Source organism: Trachemys scripta, chromosome 3 (genome assembly GCF_013100865.1).
Source record: "Trachemys scripta elegans isolate TJP31775 chromosome 3, CAS_Tse_1.0, whole genome shotgun sequence".
Lineage (NCBI taxonomy): Eukaryota > Metazoa > Chordata > Testudines > Emydidae > Trachemys > Trachemys scripta.
This window is the reverse complement of record NC_048300.1, coordinates 73,431,903-73,456,917: the sequence shown is the minus strand read 5'-3', so window position 1 is coordinate 73,456,917 and position 25,015 is coordinate 73,431,903. Positions and strand designations below refer to the sequence as shown.

Here is a 25,015-nt window from a genome sequence, read left to right as displayed (position 1 = left end):
TGTTACTGAAAATATGAAAAATAGATTCAAGTGTTGTATTTGAAACTAACATGCAAATTAGGACAATTTAGTATTTATTATTTTCTTTAGATTTTTATCATGCATGGAATATGGAAAAATCAATTAAACAAAACTATACAATTTCTTGTATTGCTATATATTAACAGCTAAATTCTACCTTTAGTTACACCTGTGAAAATCCATTGATTAGTGGATTTATTTTGGTGTAACAGAGTAGAATTTGGCCCTAAAATAGATTAATAAAATAAATACAAATGTTGATTGTACAAAAGCAAATGATGTAAGACTATGTTAACATATAACTGAAATAGCTTAGCTACTTCTGTATATATAACAACATATGAGATTCTTTATTAAGAACATTATCCCATTTAATGACCTATTTGAAGAACTCTATTACCTTTAAATATATTAAACCTAATACATGAATTTTTAAAAAAAATCTCTACCAAATAAGAGAGCTTAGCACAGGCTGTTTGAGTGTAAATTACGGAGATTTCTAAAACAAAAATAAAAAAGATACACTAAAATCCTCAGTGATAAGAGAGCCTTTTTAAAAAATTGTTTAAAAATTAGTCTGATGGACCAGATCCTGAAAACACACATGAAATCAAGCCCTGACCCTGCCTTGTGATCCACAAAGGCATAGCAGTCAATCCTCAGGGATCACAAGGTATGATCAGGGCCTTAACTTTAGGCATACAGGTAAAGTTATTTACATCCGTAAGTATTGGCAGGATCAGGGAATATGCTTGGATTGTAGAGTGTGATGTAATAAATTAATTACAGTTCCTAACTGCAACATTATATTGCTTTGTGTGCTGGAATATATATCATATTTAATTTTAATTCATATACATTATGTATTTTTTTAAAAAGTAAAATGCATTGATTTTATTCATTATCTTAGCATAATTGAGAAGAATTTATTTGTAGGAATATTAAACATGTACATGTATTTTTATATACACACATGTACATTTCTATAATATACATACTCTCCTACACAAGAGAATCCTATTTTTACACACACACACTCTTTTCCTGAATATAATTTTCATATGAATATAGCTAAATAAAAACCACCTTTATACAGGGGAGAACGAATACCATAGAGGTAGAGCAAATATATACATTTGAAAATCAAATAAAAACACATGGTTTTAATGAACGCTGCATGAGAAGTGGTGGCAGGGGACAAGCCCCTACAGGTGACAGGCACAGACACACCTCTGCCCACTTTCAGCCTGAGCTCTACCTGCAGCTTCCGCTCCCCAGAAAGAAGATTCACCTCCTTCGTTCAATACCCAACCAGGAAGTTGAGAAGAGAAGAAAGCAAAGCAGAGAGGGAGGCAGTAGCGCCCGCTCGCATTAGCGTGGGGGGTTACCCGGCCGCGCTGGAGGATTTTCCAGTTACGCACAGGCACTAATCCTCACCCTCCGTTTGGCACGGCTGCCAGTCTCCCCCCGTACCCACCCGATGGCTTCTCTCCAGGACCCTCTGCCTGAAGGTAAAGTCCCCACTCCCCCCAGGACGGAGGGTGCGCGCGCGCCCCGCTGGAGTCTGGCTGGGGGACAGGGTGGGAGCGTGTGCGGCGCGCGGCCAGGACAGTTCTAGAGGCAGGTCTCTGGGGCAGGGCTGGAGGAGGGAGTGTCCACTGGGAGCTGCAACGGGAGCGCCAAAGATGGACATTAACAACAAGGAAGAAGTGGGTTTTTTAACCCACCAAAGCTTATGCCCAAATAAATCAGTTAGTCTTTAAGGTGCCACCGGACTCCTTGTTGTTTTTGTGGCTACAGACTAACAGGGCCACCCCCTGATACTTGACAGGATGGACATTGACCCTCCCTTACTCTGCTCGGGGCGGCTTTTCCTTCCCTGCTGTGCCTGCACTTTCGGGGAGAGAGCCCGCAGCGGCTTCCGCTGTGTCTAGCCCTGTGTGTTTCGTGTGCCGAGCTGTGGTCTCCTCGCACAGCTGATCCGTACAAGGGGCTTTCCCCTCCCTTCTTAGCCCAGCCACGTTGGGGATGGGGTCAGAGCTGCCAGATTTTCTCCCGCAGGAAACTTTGTCTATTAAAACTTTCAAGCTAGCACAAGCAAGCCCAGCAAGCCGTTCTGCTTTTGAGGAGGCCGCCAAGCCCTCCTCCTCTCCCCACATTGTATATGAAGGAGAGTTTGGGACGAATATTAAAAAATGATTCTTTGCATTTGCATAGCCCCTCACCGCTGAGGATCTCAAAGTGTTTTATGATTCATTAGCTCAGGCATGAATACATTAAACCTATGAGCGCCCCTAAGGTACAACACAAGGTGTCTATTACAAAGAGATCCAAAAAGTTGCCTGCCCCAGGGAGATTTTGTGGATTCTGGATCTCGTCGTATTAGCATTTTTTAACCCATTGTACCAGTTTTATAGGAGTTAACTAAGGACTCCTTGCCTTGTCTAGACAAGAAGAACTTTGAATCCCCCCCACACCCACTTGTGTTAGCTAACAGTTTAGCATGTTCTGTGCTGGTGGAATTTAGTACATGCTGAAATACAACATGCCTTGTCTACACTAGAGTTTAGAACTCATATTAGTTTGTGCTAGCTAATACAATCTAACCTCCTTCCCCACAAACACTTTTTTTTTTATCCTAGTCAAACCAAGGCTTGAGGAAGTGATTAAGGCCAACATCTTCAAACTGGATGACCACTGGCACTTAAATATGAATTTGAGTGCATACCATTAGAAACCTGATTTTTAATATTTCAGCTTAAATAACATCTGTCCAGTCAGTGGCAGAGTTTACACTGTTTGTAACAAACAGATGTAGCACCAAAAGTAAACAGATTCACCGAAAGGCAGAATGTAATGCATTGCAGTATAAACTTGTCATACAAACAAAAAGAACAGAAGTACTTCTGGCACCTTAGAGACTAACACATTTATTAGAGCATAAGCTTTCGTGGGCTACTGCATATGCATCCGAAGAAGTGGGCAGTAGCCCACGAAAGCTTATGCTCTAATAAATGTGTTAGTCTCTAAGGTGCCACAAGTACTCCTGTTCTTTTTGCGGATACAGACTAACACAGCTGCTACTCTGAAACCTGTCATACAAACAAGTTAACCCTAAACCATGGGATAAAGCATTAAACACTTTTCTGGGGCTTCTTAAATAATTTGGTGTTTTTCACAACAGAGAATTTTTGCAAGTGGAAAAAATGTTATTTCCATTATATAACTCTGCCACTTTTCACCAAGAGTACTTGTTCATTGGTGGAAATAGAGAAGTATCGCTCTCTGCTACATTTGGGAATTCTTCTCAAAAATTTGTTTAAAATGATACTATCACACAGCTCTTGTCATCTCATCCCAGGCTTTTCTCGCCAGTGCCAAAAGCAGATCTGGGGAGAGGGATGAATGGATGGGATTCCACACATCTGAAACAAAATTGGCACTCTGGAAATCCCAATAGCTAAAACAGGAGGTTTTCTGAAAGCTAAATAATGTTAAAGGCAGCAAAAGGTACTCAAATAAAATGACACACTCTAAACTCTGATAAAAATGTGTCAAAATATGTCAGCGTAACCAATTATCCTTTGCAGCTGTAAACACACTTCAGAATACTGAGGTGCCTTACAACTGTCACTGGAAAGAGCTAATCAGAAGAAAAATCTAAATAAATCTAATTCTAAATAAATAGAGAAATAAACTTCTTACATAATTTGCAAGCTCTTACATCATAATACATCATATTACTAGTGTACATCTGGCTGTGAAAATAACTGATAGTAGCGTCTCTGTAGGTTGTAAACTGTTCCGGACAGGGACTGCTTTTTACTATGTATGTGCAGCATTTAACATAATGAGATCTCCATCGCCATTGGGGTCTTTAGATGTTATTGTATTGTAAATAATTAATAAGGGCGATGACAATACTAATATCTGAGCTATGACTCTGACCTTGCCCAGCTAGTTGCAGAAGCCTGAGCAGGCTCGATGCGAAATGAGTGCTTGTGCATTTAACAGAAGAGTATTGCCTTCTTGCTTAACGAACCTGAATGCTTGCTAAATCTTCCATGGTATTAGAAATTACATCAACCCAGAAACATTACTTCCTTGAACTCCACTGAATTCGCTGTTTAAGCAAGGAGTTTGTCATTTCTCTGATTGGCAAGGAGAGTACACTTAACTTAGGGACAGGGAGCTATGTTGATTTACACCAGCGGAGAATCTGTCTTCTGATGTGCAGGCAATGATATTTCTCCAAGTGGCAGGCCTGGCAGCATTGCAAGTATATCATGCTTTTACATAGGAGGAGGAAGAATATGGATAAATGAGAGAGGATTTGTGGCCCAAGAAGGACTTCATTACAAATAAAAAAAAAAAAAAGCGTCTCTTAAGTCTCTTAAATAAGGCCAGTATGAGCCCTCTGAGGCATAAGTAAATTCCTTGGAATGGGGTTGGCTGGCCCTGGCTCTCTACTGCTCTTAAAGATGCAAGACAGCCTGTCACCTTTTGGTTAGGCCAGTTATGGTAGCATCTACTTAACAATTCTGCTTGGTACTTAGAAGTGCACTTACTTTTCCAAGTACATATTGTTAAAAAAATCAGACCTTCCAAAAAACTAACTATGGATTGGGAATATCCAGTGGCCCTTTTCCATGGCCCCAATTTTTTTAGGCCTACTTCATCTCTGATATTTTCTTGCACTTTGGCAACACTTGTACACCTTGTCGGGCCAGCAAAGTCACATTGAATTGATTTGAATTCCTTATTGCCAGTGTCACAAATGCAGTCATTATTAAAGCTTATGTCACCAAAAGTAGGCCCAGAAATGTCACTTTTAATTAAAAACTAGGGCTATCATGCAATTAAAAAAAATTAATCGTGTGATTAATTGCGCTGTTAAACCACAATAGAATACCATTTATTTTAAATATTTTTGGATGTTTACAACATTTCAAATATATTAATTTCAATTACAACACAGAATACAAAGTGTACAGTGCTCACTTTATATTTATTTTTATTACAAATATTTGCACTGTAAAAAACAAACGTCGTATTTTTCAATTCACCTCATACAAGTACTGTAGTGCAATCTCTTTATCATGAAAGTTGAACTTACAAATGTAGAATTATGTACAAAAAAACTGCATTCAAAAATAAAAATGTAAAACTTTAGAGCCTACATGTCCACTCCGTCCTACTTCTTGGTCAGCCAATCACTTAGACAAACAAGTTTGTTTACATTTGCAGGAGATAATGCTTCCTGCTTCTTGTTTACAATGTCATCTGAAAGTGAGAACAGGCATTCGCATGGCACTGTTGTAGCTGGAGTTGCAAGATATTTACGTGCCAGATGTGCTAAAGATTCATACGTCCCTTCATGCTTCAACCACCATTCCAGGGGACATGCGTCCATCCTGATGATGGGTTCTGCTCGATAACAATCCAAAGCAGTGCGGACTGACACATGTTCATTTTCATCATCTGAGTCAGATGCCACCAGCAGAAGGTTGATTTTCTTTTTTGGTGGTTTGGGTTCTGTAGTTTCCGCATCCGAGTGTTGCCCTTTTAAGACTTCTAAAAGCAAGCTTCACACCTTGTCCCTCAGATTTTGGATGGCACTTCAGATTCTTAAACCTTGGGTCGAGTGCTGTAGCTATTTTTAGAAATCTCACATCGGGATCTTCTTTGCGTTTTGTCAAATCTGCTGTGAAAGTGTTCTTAAAACGAACATGTGCTGGGTCATCATCCAAGACTGCTATAACATGAAATATATGGCAGAATGCAGGTAAAACAGAGCAGGAGACATACAATTCTCCCCCCAAGGAGTACAGTCACAAATTTAATTGACGCATTTATTTTTTTAATGAGCATCATCAGCATGGAAGCATGTCCTCTGGAATGGTGGCCGAAGCATGAAGGGGCATACGAATGTCTGGCATGTAAATACCTTGCAACGCCGACTACAAAAGTGCCATACGAATGCCTGTTATCACTTTCAGGTGACACTGTAAATAAGAAGCAGGCAGCAATATCTCCCATCAATGTAAACAAACTTGTTTGTCTTAGTGATTGGCTGAACGAGAAGTAGGACTGAGTGGACTGTAGGCTCTAAAGTTTTACATTGTTTTGTTTTTGAGTGCAGTTATGTAACAAAAAAAAATCTGCATTTGTAAGTTACACTTTCACGATAAAGAGATTGCACTTCAGTATTTGTATGAGGTGAACTGAAAAATACTATTTCTTTTATCATTTTTACACTGTATATATTTGTAATCAGAAATAGTAATACAAAGTGAGCACAGTGCACTTTGTATTCTGTGTTATAATTGAAATCAATATTGAAAATGTAGAAAAACATCCAAAAATATTTAATAAATTTCAATTAATATTCTATTGTTATATGTGCCATTAATCGCGATTCATTTTTTTAATCACGATTGATTTTTTTTCAGTTAATCGCGTGAGTTAACTGCGATTAATTGCCAGCCCTATTAAAAACATGTTTAGATTGAGCTGACAGACTAGTAGCCACGCAGCCCATTGCTAGACAGGCCATTTGTTCAGTTTTAAGCCGGACAGTCCTGTTTTTCTGTGGTTTGTCCCCTGTCTGGTACTGAGACAAATTAAATGGAGGAAGCCATTTTGAAGAGCATGACGCTCTGCCCCCACATGACATGACATGTGGGAAGTCACGTAGGTGGGGGCAGGGTCACGTAGGTGGGGGCGAACCAACACCATTCCTGGAAATACCAGAATGTCCGGTATTCTGGGAGACATGTTAGGGGCCATCCAACTCATTGCCACTACAGAACTCGGAGTTTATATTATGAGCTTTGTCATTCACTTCCCAGGCTAACTGGGCCTTGAAGGGTATGTCTACACTGCATCTGGGAGCAACCCTCCCAGCCAGGGTTCAAAGAATCATGTTGGTGGAGCCTGTGCTAGCGTGCTAAAAATAGTTGTGTAGACATTGCAACTTGGCAGGAGCTCAGGCTCTCAAGCTTGCGGGGGCCTGAGAGCCCAAGCTGCAACATCAAAGCAATGTCTACACAGCTATTTTTAGCACGCTAGCACAAGCCCCACCAGCACAAGTCTGGAAACTAGGGCTGGAAGGCTTGCTCCCAAATGCGGTATAGATAGGGCTGCCACGCATCCGGTTTTTGACTGGAACGCGGTCAAAAAGGGACCCTGGCAGCTCTGGTCAGCACTGCTGACCGGGCTGTTAAAAGTCTGGTCAGCGATGCAGCGGGGCTAAGGTAGGTTCCCTGTCCAGCTCTGCCCAGCTTCTGGAAGCGGCCGGCATGTCCCTGTGGCCCCTAGGCAGAGGGACAATCAGGGAAGCTCTACACGATGCTCCCGCAGCTCCCATTGGCCAGGAACCACAGTGGGTCTGCGTAGAATAGATCCTGCTGATGTACACTAATGATTCCCTAGTGCGCTTTAACATAGTACTGATTGAAACAATAGTGCATTAAAGTGCAATAGGGAACATTCTAGAGAGATTACTCACTAGAGTATATACTACAGTATACAGTACTCATAGAGAGAAAGCCCCCCAAAAATCTTAATTTTTGAACATCCACATAATTCAAAAATTGCTAAAAATACTCCTCCAATGACATTAATAAACTCCAAAAAACAGAAGCACTAAATATAGTTCATCTTTAGTCCAAGTTTACTTTCCCATTAAGTTTTGAACTATATTCTGTTATTATAATGCTATATTAGTCCTCTTAATTATTAATTTCCTATACAGGGTATTTCACTGTTTGGTGAAGGCCGCTAATGCACAACTGAGGACAACTATTTAGAGAAAGGAATGTTTTATCCATTTTAGCTGTTTTCTGGTTTAATTATTTATTGTTGAACTATTTATGATATTTTTAAAATAATACTTTAAAATATGTATTTACACCTACCTGTTATCAGCTATAACACTGGTTCTCAAACTTTTGGGTACTGGTGACCCCTTTCACATAGCAAGCCTCTGAGTGCAACACCCCCTAATAAATTAAAAACACTTTTTTATATAGTTAACACTATTATAAATGCTGGAGGCAAAGCGGGGTTTGGGGTGGAGGCTGACAGCTCGCGACCCCCCATGTAATAACCTCGCGACCCCCTGAGGGGTCCCGACCCCCCAGTTTGAGAACCCCTGAGCTATAACTTCTGATGACATTGTTGAATAGAATTTCTCATCTGTCAGCTAGCACCTGTGACTAACCCTTTATACTTTATGACGAGTTCCCATTGCAAATGAACTCCTACGTAATTGATGTACAGTTTCATCTTGGTGAGCTGGTGAAGGAAAGTGCATGAGTGATCAAACAGACAGTTTGAGGAACCTAAAATGAAAAAGCTTATTTATTTGTTTCTGGCAGATCATGCTGCAAAAGAGCCCGTGGAAGATACAGATCCAAGCACGTTTCCATTAGAAATGGTAGGTGTGTCTAGTTTTGTTCCAATGTAACTTTAATTCTTGGTTATCTAATATTTAGTTTATAGCTTTGTACGTTATTTAATTCTGGAATGCTCTCAGAAACCCAAGAGTATGATTGACTGAAACCAGGCACATATACGATTGCCTACTAGGTAATTAACACCATTGTACGCACTGAAATGTTATGTAAATAGCCTCAACCCAGTTGTAAATAAAAAAATGAATCATTACATCAAATGTATCTTGAATAAATCAATAAATAATCATGGTGAAACCCATGTTTAGATTGTAATCTCTTTCGGACAGGACTTTCTCTCACTATGTGCTTATACAGTGCCTGGCACAATGGACTCATGACCTCTGTTGGGGTTTCCAGGTGATGCTATAATACAAACAGTAATAATAGTACTGTGCATTTCCCTGGAAAGTGGTATGAGATCTTCCCCAGAAACTTAATTATTGTTTATATATAGTCTAAGCGCTTCCTTTAAATGTTGTGGCTGATAGCTAAATAAGGCATTAGAAATGCATGTGACAAACAACGAGGCTCTGCCAGATGTGGGGGTGAACTGAGTGAAGAGATGTTTTACTGACTAGGAGATTTACAACCTTCACTGCATGCTTTTCCTTGCTGGTGTGTCCTGGGATATTCGGAGAAGCAAATCTTATGCTGTCACATGGAATATGTTGGGTAAAAAGAATATTTAAATATTCTGTAATCTTAAAGAGGACTTTTTGAATTTGGCTCCAGGTTGTTTACTTTAGGTAACAGTAAATAAAAAAAGAAACTGATTATATATATTGTATTATGCAGCCCAGAGTAGATTAGTGTATAATATAGCAGTATGGATGTTTTTAAAAGTACCTTATCTTGTTTGTAAATTGTGGATTTGTCATGCAGCAACATGAATAATGAGAGGGGAAACTATTACTTTCCAGGGGTGACTTCTTCCAAATCAGAAGCCTAGTATCGAAATATCAGCAGAAAACAGAGAGGATAGTGTAAATATTGATCTTAGCCTGTGGCTTTTTGGGGAAAATCAATTTAGTAATTTAGGTCCTGATCCTGTATTGTGATCCATTAGTGCCAACCCCTGAGCATGTGTGAAGTCCCACTGAAATAAATGGGACTTTGCACAGGTCCATGCTAGCAGACCTTGATGTAGGAATGGGGTCGTTACTGCCATTTTGTGGTTTGTGATTGCTTAAAATAAAGACTGTGATCTTCAACTATGGTAGAGTTATGATGTCTGTCTGATACAAATACAAGTTATTTTTAAAAAAATGATTTTGTTTCTAAATGAGGAGGATTTTAATTTGTTTGAGAGATTCTATAAAAGCTGATGGAAGCATCTTCTTGTCTTTAGATGCTGCTAGAGGTAACATGGGAGGTCTCTTACTAGGTCTCTTAGTAAACTATAGCCTAGAAGACGGAATATGTTTGTGTTGTAAATCAGCAGATATGTCCGTAAACTGGGTAGCTGTATTTTAGTTTTGCATTTTAATCAGGTTTAATTTTAATTTTCAAACGAAGAGACCTTTGATTGTTCTTTAGTAAGAATACTTGTAATAACGGGACCATCTTTATTATTGTAGTTACTCTTGATACACATTAGTAAGCTGAGAATCTGACCCAGAGAAATTGAGGCCACTGGCAGAGAGCTAAAATTAAAACCCAGAATTTCTTGGCTCCCAGTCCTGTGCTTAGTTTACTAAACCACATTGCATTTCAAGAAACTGCAGCAAAACAACTAACTATATAATTTTGGATTGTAAATAATCCCCAAACTACCTGTATTAGTATCTGTTTGGCCCATCTCTAATGATTCATTGGTATATTGATGTGAACTTAAATGCCATTTTAAAAAGGCATAGTGGTAACTATAAAGTTTTCAAATGTACTTTTTATCAAGTACCGGAAATAACAAACATATGTCTTGGTCTTTTTGGACAGAGAGAAAAGTATCCTGTCCAAGATACACGGCTACCTAAAGGTAAGCACAGCAAACTCCAGCTATTATAAATCTGGTACATTATTGTAGTACATGTAATAAAACCATAGGTATAAGAAATATTCTATTAATTTGTTCTGTATTTTTACATTGTAAAAGTTTATGCAGTGTAACAAATTTTTTTTAAAAGTGTGTTATTAATGTTACCTCTGGTGTTTGCCATCTGAGCTCAGCTTTGGTCTAAAAGCCAATTATATCAACAGAATATCTTGTTTCTCAACTTTGAAGGAAGCTATAATAAGCCAATACCACAAAGATTGGGGGGGGGGGAGGGAAGGATTCAGAACTCAGATTAGAGGGAAATAAAAATATTTGAAAAATGGCTTTGAGAGGGTTACCTGTGTGTCTGCAGGTGATCAGAAATTCATTTGAGAGCCCAGAAATATCCAGTGGTCTCCTGCACTGATGAAATCTTGAGCCCTGCAACCAATTCCATCATTAAGCCTTTAATCCTTCTACCACACTAGCTCCGCTGACCTCTCTCTCTTCTTTATTTCTGCATCCCAGACCCTGCTGCAGGCTTCCTTCCAAGGAATGTCCTGAGAGTGCCTTGAGCCTCAGTTTACTCTTCCAAGCATATTGTTCTGAATCCTATGATGCATGTAAAGCCTGAGGAGGGATCCAGGATCCAATTGGGAAGAGAGGTTGAAAAAGTTAGGGTAAAGTCTGATGAGCTGGGTAAACTAAAACTGGAGTTCCAAAGGAGGATTGAGGATTATTTAGGAGACTGGAAGGAGCCAGCAATAGAAATGAGGTGCCACTGAGGATACCAAGAGAAGGGGAATAGATTGGAGGGGAGAAGGGTATGGTACTTTGAACCTGTTCAGTTGCAGGCAGATGGCTCACCTCTACAAAGTGGTTTTTCTTAAAATTTCTTAAATTTTGGTAATTTCTCTATAGCTTTCCTATCTAAATTGTATTTTTCTTACTCTTATGGCATTAGTTCATTGTATCTTCCCCTCCAAAGAAAATCAGATTTATAAATAAACATGTAACTGTTTCAAAGCTGTTTAAAATCTGATGCTACATGTTCAATACAATAAATTATAAGTAAAATTGAAGGGAAATGGAAATTGTGGCATTTTCTGTTGAAAGGAAATTTCAGCATGATCAGTGTAAAGATATCAAAGCATTAATGGAGCTTAGCATTTCCTGTCTGAGAATGGGAAGTGATATGAAACACCTATTAATATTCTGTTAACTTCTGCATTCTCAAGTTTTCCTTATAATTCATTTTCTCAAAAGTCTAGCACTGTTGTGGGTTTGGAAACTGTATGACGTTAATCTTAGATCGTTCCTTAGATACTGGCCTCTTGGTCTGCTCGAGAGCCTGAATTTTCATCACTATTCAACATGATATGGGGAAGGAAAAAATAAAAAAAAGCAGTTTTATAAATGTTGCTGAATCTATAAGTGAATAAAATGTGTTACAAGAGTTTGCTTCATACAGTGTATGGCCTGATTCTTTAGTTGTTATTTAGGGAAAATTCCAGTTGGCTTTAATGTAAATTTTATCTAAATAGAGTACGGGATCTGGCCCCTTGTTTAAAAATAATTAACATGACATCTTAGAGCTTTATCCAGCAAGACGTTGAGCACCTTTAATGGGAGTTGAGGGCACTCATCACCTTTCAGGATTAGGCCCGTATATTTTTTTCCCTCCAAGTTCACTTTTTGTTCATAGTTACTCCCTCACCCAAATATTGGAGGCAACAGCCAAAAGAATAGACCAAGTGAAATTTGGTTGGTTGTGTTTTGTAATATCAGCTGAATTCTTTGCCACTGAATCCTAACATAAGAATGGTCATACTGGGTCAGACGAAAGGTCCATCTAGCCCAGTATCCTGTCTTCCGACAGTGGCCAATGCCAGGTGCCCCAGACAGAGCCGGCTCCAGGGTTTTGGCCGCCCCAAGCAGCCAAACAAAAAAAAAGCCGCGATCGCAATCGTGATCTGCGGTGGCAATTCAGCGGGAGGTCCTTTGCTCTGAGCAGGAGTGAGGGACCGTCCGCCGAATTGCCGCCGAACAGCTGGACGTGCCGCCCCTCTCCGAAGTGGCCGCCTCAAGCACCTGCTTGGTAAGCTGGTGCCTGGAGCCGGCCCTGACCCCAGAGGGAATGAACAGAACAGGTAATCATCAAGTGATCCATCCCCTGTTGCCCATTCCCAGCTTCTTCCAATCAGAGGCTAGGGACACCATCCCTGCCCATCCTGGCTAATAGCCATTGATGGACCTATCCTCCATGAACTTATCTAGTTATTTTTTGAACCCTGTTTAAGATAATAAATAAGGAGTCTGTCAGATATCAGCTGCTGTCAGAGGCAGGCTATTGGATTTTAAGGATCAATGGTCTAATAAATAATGGCAAATTCTAAGTGAAAGAAGAAAAGTAAATTCTTACTTTTTTTTGTTTAAATATAAGGCATTCTACTGTTTCTTAATAGGAGTCTTATTGCTAGAGAGAACAATAAACTCATATGCATTTTTATCCCTAAAAAGCCTTTCAGCATTATAAGAGTCTTGGAGGATTCTGACATGTCTAGGATAACCTCCTTTCAGCCACAAGTCAGCAATTCATCCCGAGTCAGCAGAGCAATTAACACATGGTTTTAAACACTTGCTTAAAGTTAAACACATGTTGAAATACACCTCTACCCTGATATAACGCGACCCGATATAACACGAATTCGGATATAATGCAGTAAAGCAGTGCTCCGGGGGGTGGGGGCTGCACACTCCGGCAAATCAAAGCAAGTTCGATATAATGTGATTTCACCTATAACGCGGTAAGATTTTTTGGCTCCCGAGGACAGTGTTATATCGGGGTAGAGGTCTACTTTGCTGAACAGGGGCCTTATCTCAGAGTGAAATTCAACCCTATGCGCAGAATTGGCAAAAGGCTTATGCATCCCTTAAGTCCTATTTTGAGGGCCTAAATGGGAGATGAAAGGTAGATAGACTTTGTGCTGTCCCTCTGCATAAGGGTGAATTTCAACCCACGTCTATATACTCACAAAGGTGTATAGACAGTTTTTAAGTTGCAGCGAGTAAAACCTGGGGTGGGGCGGGGTACGTGTGCTTCCAGAAGGGTCCTGAGCAGGATGAGCATAATCAAAACATGGGGAAAGGAGAAGGCAGACTATCGAGAATTTTTAGAAAGTCATTAAAACAAAGCAGAAAGAAGAGTTTGGTTGACTGTTAAGTCCTTCCACTTTTTCAGCTATCTTTGATTTATTGGCTAGGTAAACACTATGTTGGTGCTGCTCCTGGTCAATCTGCTGAAGGAAGAGTGTAGCCCTGCTATCAGTAATAGCATGTTGGAGATGCAGAGTAAACATTTTACATATACCCTGATGTCTGATCTCTGATAGTGCTTTCTATTTGCACAATCCAGTCATTAACAATTTAAGATGATGTTAAATCCATTTTACATTTCCCAATGACCCATTATCGTATGGGATTAAATCTTGTGTGTTAGACTTGTATGAAGTCTGCCATATTTTTGTTTGAGAGTCTTGTTACTTAAGCTTATATTTGGGTGAAAGACCAACATTTCAGAATCTCTTTGCCTTAGATGAGGAGTACCTTACAGATAAAGTTACATTGGAAATAGCATCTATTAACATCAGGAGTCTTACATCAGATTCTGGCCTAATACAACAGGTAAGGGAAATGCTTTTCAAATTTAAATTATCTGTTTGAGAAACCCATGGGTGCATATTAAACTAAGCTGTTAAAGTTATTTTTGTTGATGAAAGAAAGCTATTAATATTAATGACAACTTTCTCTAGACCGCATGGAGTCATTCAGTAAAATGAGATTGGACACAGAATATCCATTTAAGAATGCTGGGTGAAGTGTACTCTGTACACACAGCCTATGCACATTGTAAGCCCTATTTGAAGGACTTAAGTGGGACTTGAGTGGTGCATAGGTGTTGTGCTGACTCCTCTGCTTAGGGTTGAGTTTTGTTCACAGTGAACCTAGTTCTAGTGACACTGTACTTGTAGTGCAGTGGAAATCCAAAATTGCTTCAATTTGTATCCAGGCATGAACTCTTCTGACAAGGGCAAATCCTGCCCCCACACGCCATCCCCACTCAGCCTGCGGCAGAACAGATGTTGTTCCACTGTGCTGAGTGGGCAGGGTGCATGCTGCAGAATCCAGTTCTACCAGAATTCCTTTCACACTGGTATGGGGGATAAGATTAAAAACAGGGCTAGTGGATTCACAGCTATACAGAGCCATAATTTTTTCCTCCAGCCTTCACCTCCCCTTGGTGGGGTTTGCAACCAGGACAGTGGTTCTTGCAGAACAGCTTTGGAGTTGGGGTTGGGAAGCAAGGAAATTATTTCTCCCCTGCATCAAGTCCTTATACATGGACTTTGGGCTAGTATTTTTCCCATAGTGAAGCTTCATTCTAATGTTCCACTCTAAATGAGCAACACTGTGCAAATTCCATTGGCATGTCACAGTTATCACTTACCAGATAATGTTACAGGCTGAATTCCTGGGGATTTTCTCTTTTGGGTTGAGCAAAGGAGGAGAAGACAGATTGGCACTATCTCATGGGGAGAAAGCAATAATTTCTTATCATGAAGTGGAGGGAATTTGTTGTCTGAGAGTCCCTCTTCTATTATACTGAAACTGGGTATAATGAAGGCTTTTTATAGTGACAAAACACTTAACTATTCAGCTGTTTCACTGTACTTAGATTTGTAGGGCCCTCTAAAACCCTATCTTGCCTGGAGGGTATGCTTGTTCTTCTGGTCCCTCTGCACACGCATAAGACAAATGTATAGCTTTGTTTAGATTTGCAGTTGTTTTTTTAATTAGTGGGCAATAAAATAGTCCTGTTAAATAGCAATATTTTATGGAAAGTTACATATCTTTGCAATAAAGTGATGTTGGATAAGCCTCTGTGCTTCAGAGTTGATAAGTGGAAGGTAGCTGAACTGCTAAAATAAAAAATGTGTATGCTACAAATAAGTGGCCTTTTGAAATCCTATAGTTTACATGAAAATATTTTTTTGTTAATCAAAAAATGAGGACTCTGAGTCCACGGGAAATAAAACTTTACTTCTTTCTTTGCCCATACAGTCGCAGTCCCACCATTGCCAACTGTCATGATTTGATCATGAGTCTTGAGATTTTTGATGTTAAAACCCCAGTTTCTGAAAGCACTTACATGAGTATCTCAGCTCTCATTTAAAAAAAAAAAATTTGAGGCCTCATGTTTGCAGGAAAAAAAATATGAAAACATACTTGAGTGTACTCTAACGGCTCAGAAATCATAAGACAAATAAAAGAACCCAAATTAAATATCTTTTTAAAAAAATCTCATGATTTTTAACATACTCTCCAGATTTTTAGCCAGACTCAATTTTTCAATGCTTGGGTTGGCAAAACTGCAATTCCTATACATCAAACACCTATTGACTTTCTCATAGACATTTCTGAACCAGATTCATATCATAATATGACCATAAATGATCTCCATGTTCAAGAGCAAGACATCCAGTTCTGACCAATGTTTTTAGATAGTCATCGTTCAAAGTCCTGAGTTAGAAGCTGCTCAATGAAAAGCCCTGGGCTCACATTCTATCTAGCTACATCTGAAATGATGCTGGTAAGAGGAGGAAAGTACTTGGAGAAGATGGCAAGTACTTTCCTCTTACTTTGATGGGGGGGTGCATCCATTGTTGAACCTTTCTTGAGCAAGTACCAAACACACTGATAGTTTTGTGATGTGGAAAATTGTATATTAGAGAATGGAAACAAATCTGTAAACTATTCTGCATTTGTGACCATCTGGCCCACTGAAGCAGTGGGTGTGGCAGGGGAGATAGTGAGAACAGCATGCAAATGTTCCCTTTTGTGGGAAATGTGGGGAATTTTTGATAAATATTTTAGACAAATTTACCTTTCCCCATAATTAGATTAGATCATGTGTGTGAATGTGTTCACCACATCAGCTGAAACTACCTATACTGGTTGTATGCTTTGCAAAAATAATTTTTTTTTAATTTTGATGGACAATATCAAAGATTATTTTAAGCATTTTAAAGTTTTTATGCATTTATATTTTAACAGTTGTGGGAAGTGATGGGGTGTTTGCCAGACAATTGGGAGGGTCAGACAATAATTATGTAATGACAATAGATGCGAGATTTAAAAAATTATAGTTTTATAACCATTAAAATCCAGATTGGCAACAGCGCATGTGAACATATAAAAAATAAATATCCTTAAATGAAACTGGAATAAGTTCTCAAGCAGCATTTTTTTTTCTTTGCTTATCTGTAAATTTTGATTTTTATCAATGGAAATATTTGTCAGTTTTTGTATCTATGGTGAAATTGACATTTACAAATAATAAGCCAATCCTTCCAAGCACAACTATTTGTAGTGGATTTAATAATACAGTAAGTGTCAGTAGGAATAGGGCATCTTGTTATGATGTATTGTAACCTATACAGTTTACTTGTATTTGCACACACAGCCTGCAAGATGCAGTGAAGTGCTCTTTGATACTTTTGAATGAATGACACTATACAAAAAAGTCAGCTGTATTTTATTGCAGTTGTCTAAGGGGGAAAACCCTTTCTGCGTTCATCTTCAATAAAGGAAAGACATTTCATCTGGGCTCACACCCGCCCAATGAGTGAGGGCAGCTACCCATATCTTCTTACTCTCTCACTCATTTCAGTTTGCCTTAGCCACAGGGTCATAGGGCCTTCCTTTGGGTGTTAGATGTTGCTTTCAAGGAATATAGATGTTTCAATAACACATGTTGTCACCTCAAACTATTACATTATTTTCTCTACATTTAATTAGCTGACAAAAAGCAGTTGAGTGCACATTGGCTTCAAAAGAAAAAAGGTTTTGAACTGAGCCAGCAGAAATAGTAAATTCCAGCCCTTGTTTAGAACTATTTCCTATATATAAAAATCCTTTAAAGAAGCTCCTCCAAATTCCATAGAGTCAGTGGAACAATCCCTTATTGTTGCATGTAACAGACAGTGGGTCAGCTGAGGGTCTGGCCCAGCCTCTAATAAAAAAAAAAAATGGGGCATGGAAATCTTTTAAGTCCAACAATCTAAATCACTGAAAAGCTGTAGGTACTCTATACAAAAGTCCTAAAGACTTCCCTCCGCCCCCATGATTATGGCACGATAGTGACTCTTAATTGCAATTCTGCAGTAATATTTCATGCCTGCATGCCAGGAAGTCACTTTGAAACAGTTGTACATTGCCCAAACTACCATTTTCAAACACTGAGTACTTTAATGAACTAACATCAATAAAATGTCATTAAGGAAAATTAAAGAAGCCAGGATAGCATGGGAGAGAGAGTGTGAACTATTCCAAATACACAAGATGGAGTGTGGTACTGCATAATCATAAGGATAGTGAGTCATTCAACAGTTTTCTGATATTCAACATGGCTATAACCAAAAGGTCCGATTCTGGGGTCACTTATACCAGTGTAACAGTAAGGTGTTACTCCCAATTTGTACTGGTGTAATTGAGAAGTGAAATTAGCCTGAAGATTGTAGATGTCTTCACTTAACAGGTTATCAACTGCTGTCATGAATTTCTGTGGGAGCAACCCCAAGGCCGATCAGCAGGGATTTATAGTTACAGTTCTTTTCTGTTCTTGTTCACAAATAGTTTAGTATAAACCTGTCACTACCAAGAGTGAAAATGATAGGTCAGTGCAAGAACTGTTTAAATCACTAACCCTATATCATCTAATGCATCCAAGGGTGCTGAGGGAGTTGGCTGATGTGATTGCAGAGCCATTGGCCATTATCTTTGAAAATTCATAGCGATTGGGGGAAGTCCTGGACGACTGGAAAAAGGCAAAAATAGTGCCCATATTTTAAAAGGGAAGAAAGAGAACCCGGGGAACTACAGTCCCCGGCAAAATCATGGAGCAGGTCCTCAAGGAATCCATTTTGAAGCACTTGTAGGCGAGGAAGATGATCAGGAACAGTCAACATGGATTCAACAAGGGCAAGTCATGCCTGACCAACCTGATTGCCTTCTATGATGAGATAGTTGGCTCTGTGGATATGGGGAAAGCAGTGGATGTGATATATCTTGACTTTAGCAAAGCTTTTGATACAGTCTCCCACAGTATTCTTGCCAGCAAGTTAAAGACGTATGGATTGGATGAATGGACTATAAGGTGGAGAGAAAGCTGGCTAGATTGTGAGGCTCAACAAGTAGTGATCAATGACTTGATGTCTAGTTGGCAGCCGGTATCAAGCGGAGTGCCCCAGGGGTTGGTCCTGGGGCTGGTTTTGTTCAACATCTTTATTAATGGTCTGGATGATGGGATGAATTGCACCCTCAGCAAGTTCGCACATGACACTAAGCTGTGGGGAGAGGTAGACATGCTGGAGGGTAGGGATAGGGTCCAGAATGACCTAGACAAATTGGAGGATTGGGCCAAAAGAAATCTGATGAGGTTCAACAAAGTCAAGTGCAGAGTCCTGCACTTAGGACAGAAGAATCCCATGCACTGCTACAGGCTGGGGACCGACTGACTAAGCAGCAGTTCTGCAGAAAAGGACCTGGAGATTACAGTGGATGAGAAGCTGGATATGAGTCAGCAGTGAGCCCTTGTTGCCAAGAAGGCCAACGGCATATTGGGCTATATTAGTGGGAGCATTGCCAGCAGATTGAGGGAAGTGATTATTCCCCTCTATTTGGCACTAGTGAGGACACACCTGGAGTATTGTGTCCAGTTTTGGTCCCCCCACTACAGAAGGGATGTGGACAAATTGGAGAGAGTCCAGCAGAGGGCAACGGAAATGATTAGAGGGCAGGGGCACATGACTTACGTTGAGAGCCTGAAGGAACTGGGANCGGAAATGATTAGAGGGCAGGGGCACATGACTTACGTTGAGAGCCTGAAGGAACTGGGATTATTTAGTCTGCAGAAGAGAAAAGTGAGGGGGGATTTGATATCAGCCTTCAACTACCTGAAGGTGGGTTCCCAAAGAGGATGGATCCAGACTGTTCTCTGTGGCGGCAGATGACAGAACAAGAAGCAGTGGTCTCAAGTTGCAGTGGGGGAGGTGTAGGTTGGATATTAAGAAACACTATTTCACTAGGAGGGTGGTGAAGCACTGGAATGGGTTACCTAGGGAGGTGGTGGAATCTCCATCCTTAGACGCTTTTAAGGCCCAACTTGACAAAGCCCTGGCTGGGATGATTTAGTTGGGGTTGGTCCTGCTTTGAGCAGGGGGTTGGACTAGATGACCTCTTGAGGTCTCTTCCAACCCTGATCTTCTATGATTCTATGATCATAGGATGAGTCAAAATGTAAATATGGTGCATAAAAAATTTGCAAATTGTCAGGAAACACAGACACACACAAAAAGTATTTTCTGTTCAGTTAATCAGTTACATCAGTATCTTTCTAAACTGACTCTCCACTTGGTAAACTAGATCAATAAAGTTATTGCGTGTTATTTGAATACGTGATTTTAATTCAAGGTTACTTTTTGTTTGTAGCCAGAAGAGAGTGATAGTCAAAACAATACTGGAGAATCACTTTCAGGTAATTTATTGGTTTTACCATATATGTATGCAGTTATTTTTTGATAGATTTTCTTCAGAAAAGTCTTGGTGAGGATGATGTTTAGAATTACCTAGAAAGGCTTGGGGACCCAGAATATATGAAACTTCTCTCTTTTGCTTTTAATATTCCATGCAAGGTATAGTGCCAGAAGTTTATTTGATTTATAGATAGCTACAAACTTTATCAAAATGAAATTGACAAGAGCAATTCACCTCACTGAGCACACACAGCAGAATGAGATGAAATTATGTTAGGGGCCAATAATGCATTCTCTGCACAGCCAGAACTTCAATTAGGTCAAATGGAGTTAGCTTTGCTCATACCTGAGTAAAAAGTGAGCAGGATTTGGCCCATTGACTTCATCACAAGGACAGCAGTATTACTTATATATCTTTATATTTAGCTTTAAAAAAACCCTGCAAGGCCTTATGGAGTGCCTGAAACCAGAGATGTCTCCCTCTACTCAGCACTAGTGAGGCTTCAGCTGGAGCACTGCACTTTAGGAAAGATTTAAGTAAATTAGAGAGAGTCCAGAAGACAGCAACAAAATTGATAAAAGATTTAGAAAACCTGACCTACGAGGAAACGTTAAAAAAAACTGGCCATGTTTAGTCTTGAGCAAAGAAGACTGAGGAGGCCTGATTGCAATCTTCAAATGTGGTATGGGCTGTTATCAAAAGGATAGTGATCAATTGTTCTCCATGTCAACTCAAGGTAGGACAAGAAGTAATGGGCTTAATATTCAGCAAGGGAGATTTAGGTTAGCTCTTAAGAAAAAAGTTGTAGTGTAACGGTAGTTAAGTTCTGGGATAAGCTTCCAAGAGAGGTTGTGGCATCTCCATCATTGGAGGTTCTTAAAAAAAGATTTGACAGACATAAGAATGGCCATACTGCGTCAGACCAATGGTCCATCTATCCCAGTATCCTGTCTGCTGACAGTGGCCAGTGCCAGGTGCCCCGGAGGGAATGAACAGAAAATCATCAAGTGATCTATTCCCTGTTGCCCATCCCAGACTAAAGGACACCTGTCAGAGATAGTCTAGGTTCACTTAGTCCTGCCTCAGCACAGGGGGCTGCACTTGATCATAGAATGTCAGGGTTGGAAGGGACCTCAGGAGGTCATCTAGTCCAACCCCCTGCTCAAAGCAGGACCAATCCCCAGACAGATTTTTGCCTCAGATCCCCAAATGGCCCCCTCAAGGATTGAACTCACAACCTGGGATTTAGCAGACCAGTGCTCAAACCACTGAGCTATCTCTCCCCCACTCCAGTTCCCTTCCAGCCCTACATTTCTGTGATTGTATGTCATAAGAGTTTGTGCATCCCCTCCATGGGAGACTATGTATTCTCATAAAACTGTGTTGCTGCACACTGTAACATATTGGACCCCTTAAGGTGCCACCCAATGTGCTGAGATATCACTAAGCCTGCCTGTTCTGCCAGCCTGGGCACCTTTTGACCTGTCTGGCTGAGCCAGGCTATTAAGCCTCCTCCAGTACACACAGGCAGGGCCATACCCAACTGCAGAATGACACAGACACAGATCAGCTCTGGGGACTTCCTTAACACACTTGTTAATTCTTTTCTATGTTTATCTATGAGAGTAGGCGTTTTGAATACATGATTTGCCCTTTTATAGTTAGAAACCATTCACGTCTCCTATTCTAATTGTAACTAAACCAATCCTTGATTTTGTGTACTCACTATTTCCATCAGTCTTTTGATTAATACTTCCTCTTACAGCATCCTTTTTTTCCAGACTTAATTTGAATATGGTTGGTTTTATATTCCTCTTTCAAACTTGTATGGTAAACAGAAGTTTTAAAAGGTCAAGTGGTTATAAGCTGTGCACATTATGCACTTTTCTGCTGTAGTGTCAGTTTGACCATTGTGGACTTTTCTCTTTCTTCATCCATTACATGGCAAAGATAAAGGTTTACCCATTTCCCCCCAAAAGCCTAACTGGTGAAGAAGTGTCTAGAATACTTTCACACAATAGGCCTGATTGATGGAGTAAGGCCTAATAAAAAGTATTTGCAGGTCGATATTACTAATGCTGGCTTTTGCCTTCTTCTATGCTAACTAATAGAAGTTACATTTTTAGTGTCTCTCTAGGACCCTTTGGATCCTTTTTGGAAGACTTTTAAATGGCAAACTCCGCTGTCATATGATAAAGAATATTTCACCACCATATTTTCATATCCAGAAAGTAATTCATTGAGCTTCAGCCAGCTCTATATTTGTATGAGGAAAATAGGAATACCATTCAAAGTGAATACTTCTTTAAGCATTTGCCTGTTACATGTATTTGAAATAATCTCCCTTCACAACAGAAAGGTACACTTTTGTATCATTGGAAATATTAGGCATTTGCTTTGTGTGTGTCCATTAGCAGAGAGAATCTTTACTAAAAGAAGACTGTCAAATATTTTCTTAAGTCGGCACTATTATAAAGATGGCATTTTGGATGCACTAAGCCAGGCTGTGACATCTACCAACATAATTGTAACCTTTATCTATATGAGATGTTAACAGAGATCCTTTCTGCATAGCATTGCTGGCTGTGCAATTGAAAGTTATGGCAATTTCCATAAAGCGAAGGGATTTCTTCAGGCCATGTAGCCCAGCCCACACATCATAGTGAAAAGTGGAATCAGTTTGACACCCTTGTTATAAATGAATGTGTATATTTTAAAAATTATTGTTCTTTGGTTTTATCTTCAGTTTACAGTAAAGAAAAACATAAAAATTAAAAGTAGTTTAATTCAATACGGAAAGACACTTTAAATCCCCATTATTATTTCAGAAATAGTTCTAACAACATGATATTCTTCAGCAGTGCCTGAGGGTTTGTGCCATAAAAAGAAGCCATGGAAAATAGAACAGATTCTAACCTTTCAATGTACTGTTTATAATTTTAGATATGAGGAGTTCCTGCAAAGAAAATGGCACCTGCTCCTTATGTTTGTGTCGTGCTCCAACCATCAGCGACTTGCTCAATGACGAGGACTTGTTGTACACAATGAGGATAAAGCTGGATCCATGCCACCCTACAGTAAAAAACTGGAGAAATTTTGCAAGCAAATGGGGAATGACCTATGATGAATTGTGTTTCCTGGAACAGAAACAACAAAGCCCTACGTTGGAATTTTTGTTGCGGAACAGTGATAGAACTGTGGAACAATTGATTGATCTATGTAAATTATATCAAAGAATTGATGTTGTGAAAGTGCTGCTGAAGTGGGTGGAGGAAGAATGGCCAAAGAGAGGGAATGGAACCTATCAGAATCACTTCTAGGTCAAAGAAAATTGTTAGCTTGAAAAATTTACTTGTCTAATTACAACCAGTGAGAGGGAAGCTTTCCTTGTCAGTGAAAGGGCACATACCATCAGTTTATGCAGAATGCAAGCTTTTATTATATATGTATTCCAAGCAAAGATGACCTTCCAAATGTGAACAGAATATTACTAATACAGAGTTGTCTTCCTGAGTCTACAAACATTTTAAGGCTTCTCCACTGCTCATAGATTTCCCAAGCAGGAGAGTGAAAATGACACAGCATCCAGCAGTATGACCCTTGAAATTTAGAACCTTGGAAGGAGTGAAACTGACAAGAATGTCGGTTTCCCACTGCTGTTGATTTGTAAAGTTTTGATCAGCAGCCAAGATGCTTGAACCATTGCCCCTACCTCACTGGTAACCCTGCCCCTATCTTTCATATCAGCTTCTACTTAGTAGGTGTCTGGTAATATCTCAAGCCCTAACAGGAGGAATAAAAGGATCTGTTAAAAGTGTTTAAATATTTTTGGTATAGGAACACCTCATGTGTTTCCAACATCACTTTGCATTTGCATTATTGGATTATTTTCATGTTTGAATACCCCATTTTGCAAAAATTTCATTTGGATACTCTTTTATAAAAAAAAAAAAGACATTAAATGAAACTGTTGTATAATTCTACTATATTAGAATTATCTATTGATTATGGAAGAAATCACATTGAATTCAGAGAGAATTTCCAAGGCCCACAAGAGTTGGGGACAAAAAAGCATTTAAGAAAATGCTTTATATTAAAAATGAGTTCCAAGAGTTTTGAAGAAAACATTCAGTTGCAGGATTCTTATCTGTTTTTCTCAATGCTTCTTGTTTTGAGGTGTGGAGACAGTTGTAGCCTCACCCACAGCGTCCTCAGTATAGTACTCACTAGGATTTTCCTGTTCAAAGATTGTGGTTTTCTAGAAGAGATCACAGAACAGTCCTGTGGGCTGACCCATTTTACACTTTACTTAGAGACCATTTCCTGCCTGCAAAACAACACATCACCTATGTACCACTTAACCTATCATAATGGCTTAAGGGAGTGAGTGTGGATAGCTACTGGAGAGTTTAAGAGGGTTTAAGACTTATCAGTCACACCAGGAATTTGGTCTTGTTGCTACTTTGAATTTAAATGGTTAAACTTAAAATGTATTTTAGAAAGGATTAGCAGTAATTGATATTGCTCTTTTCTCTACAATTCTTACAATATATGTTCTAATATTTTAAAGTCAGTTTGAAAAAAATCAGTGTTACAACAGAGCACTTATTGCTATAGTGTCACAACAAGAATTATGAGAATGCTGTTAACCATTTAGTAATACTATTGAAGTAGTTTTAGACATTCTTTTATGTTAACTAAAGCATCTTGAGTTAGTACATTGTCCACCATTATTTTGCTATATATGTACCAATGTACCAAAACACAGGCAAAATCTAGGATGGGTTTATGGCTCATGTACTGTTTAGTTTCATAAATTTGGAATGATCACTAAACTGCATCAAAGAGGAGTGAAGCAAAAAGAGGGATTGTGCATTGAGATCCCTACTTCAGGACAACACAAGGCCTAATGCTATATTATTCTGAGTATATTTTATATCAGTGGGGGTGGTTACTGAACAGCTAGAGG

General features: G+C 39.4%; 1 protein-coding gene across 2 annotated transcripts; it reads left to right on the top strand.

The window, feature by feature from the left end:
• The first annotated feature begins 1,124 nt into the window (after positions 1 to 1,124).
• EDARADD (EDAR associated death domain) lies at positions 1,125 to 23,999 on the top strand. 2 transcript variants are annotated; one of them, XM_034765058.1, is made up of 6 exons: positions 1,125 to 1,532; positions 8,403 to 8,461; positions 10,416 to 10,455; positions 14,048 to 14,136; positions 20,002 to 20,047; positions 22,990 to 23,999. In XM_034765058.1, exons 1-6 carry the CDS (start codon positions 1,502 to 1,504, stop codon positions 23,364 to 23,366), a joined length of 642 nt encoding a protein of 213 aa, XP_034620949.1. In that variant the 5' UTR covers positions 1,125 to 1,501; the 3' UTR covers positions 23,367 to 23,999. The 2 variants fall into 2 exon arrangements, with proteins under 2 accessions (XP_034620949.1, XP_034620950.1); XM_034765059.1 differs by lacking the exons at positions 1,125 to 1,532; positions 8,403 to 8,461 and adding an exon at positions 9,036 to 9,152.
• The last annotated feature ends 1,016 nt before the right edge of the window (positions 24,000 to 25,015 follow it).

Coding starts and splice junctions, on each gene's coding strand:
- EDARADD (XM_034765058.1), top strand. CDS start 1,502: ATGGCTTCTCTCCAGGACCCTCTGCCTGAAG. Junction 1,533..8,402: donor CCAGGACCCTCTGCCTGAAG/GTAAAGTCCCCA, acceptor TGTTTCTGGCAG/ATCATGCTGCAAAAGAGCCC. Junction 20,048..22,989: donor TACTGGAGAATCACTTTCAG/GTAATTTATTGG, acceptor TTATAATTTTAG/ATATGAGGAGTTCCTGCAAA.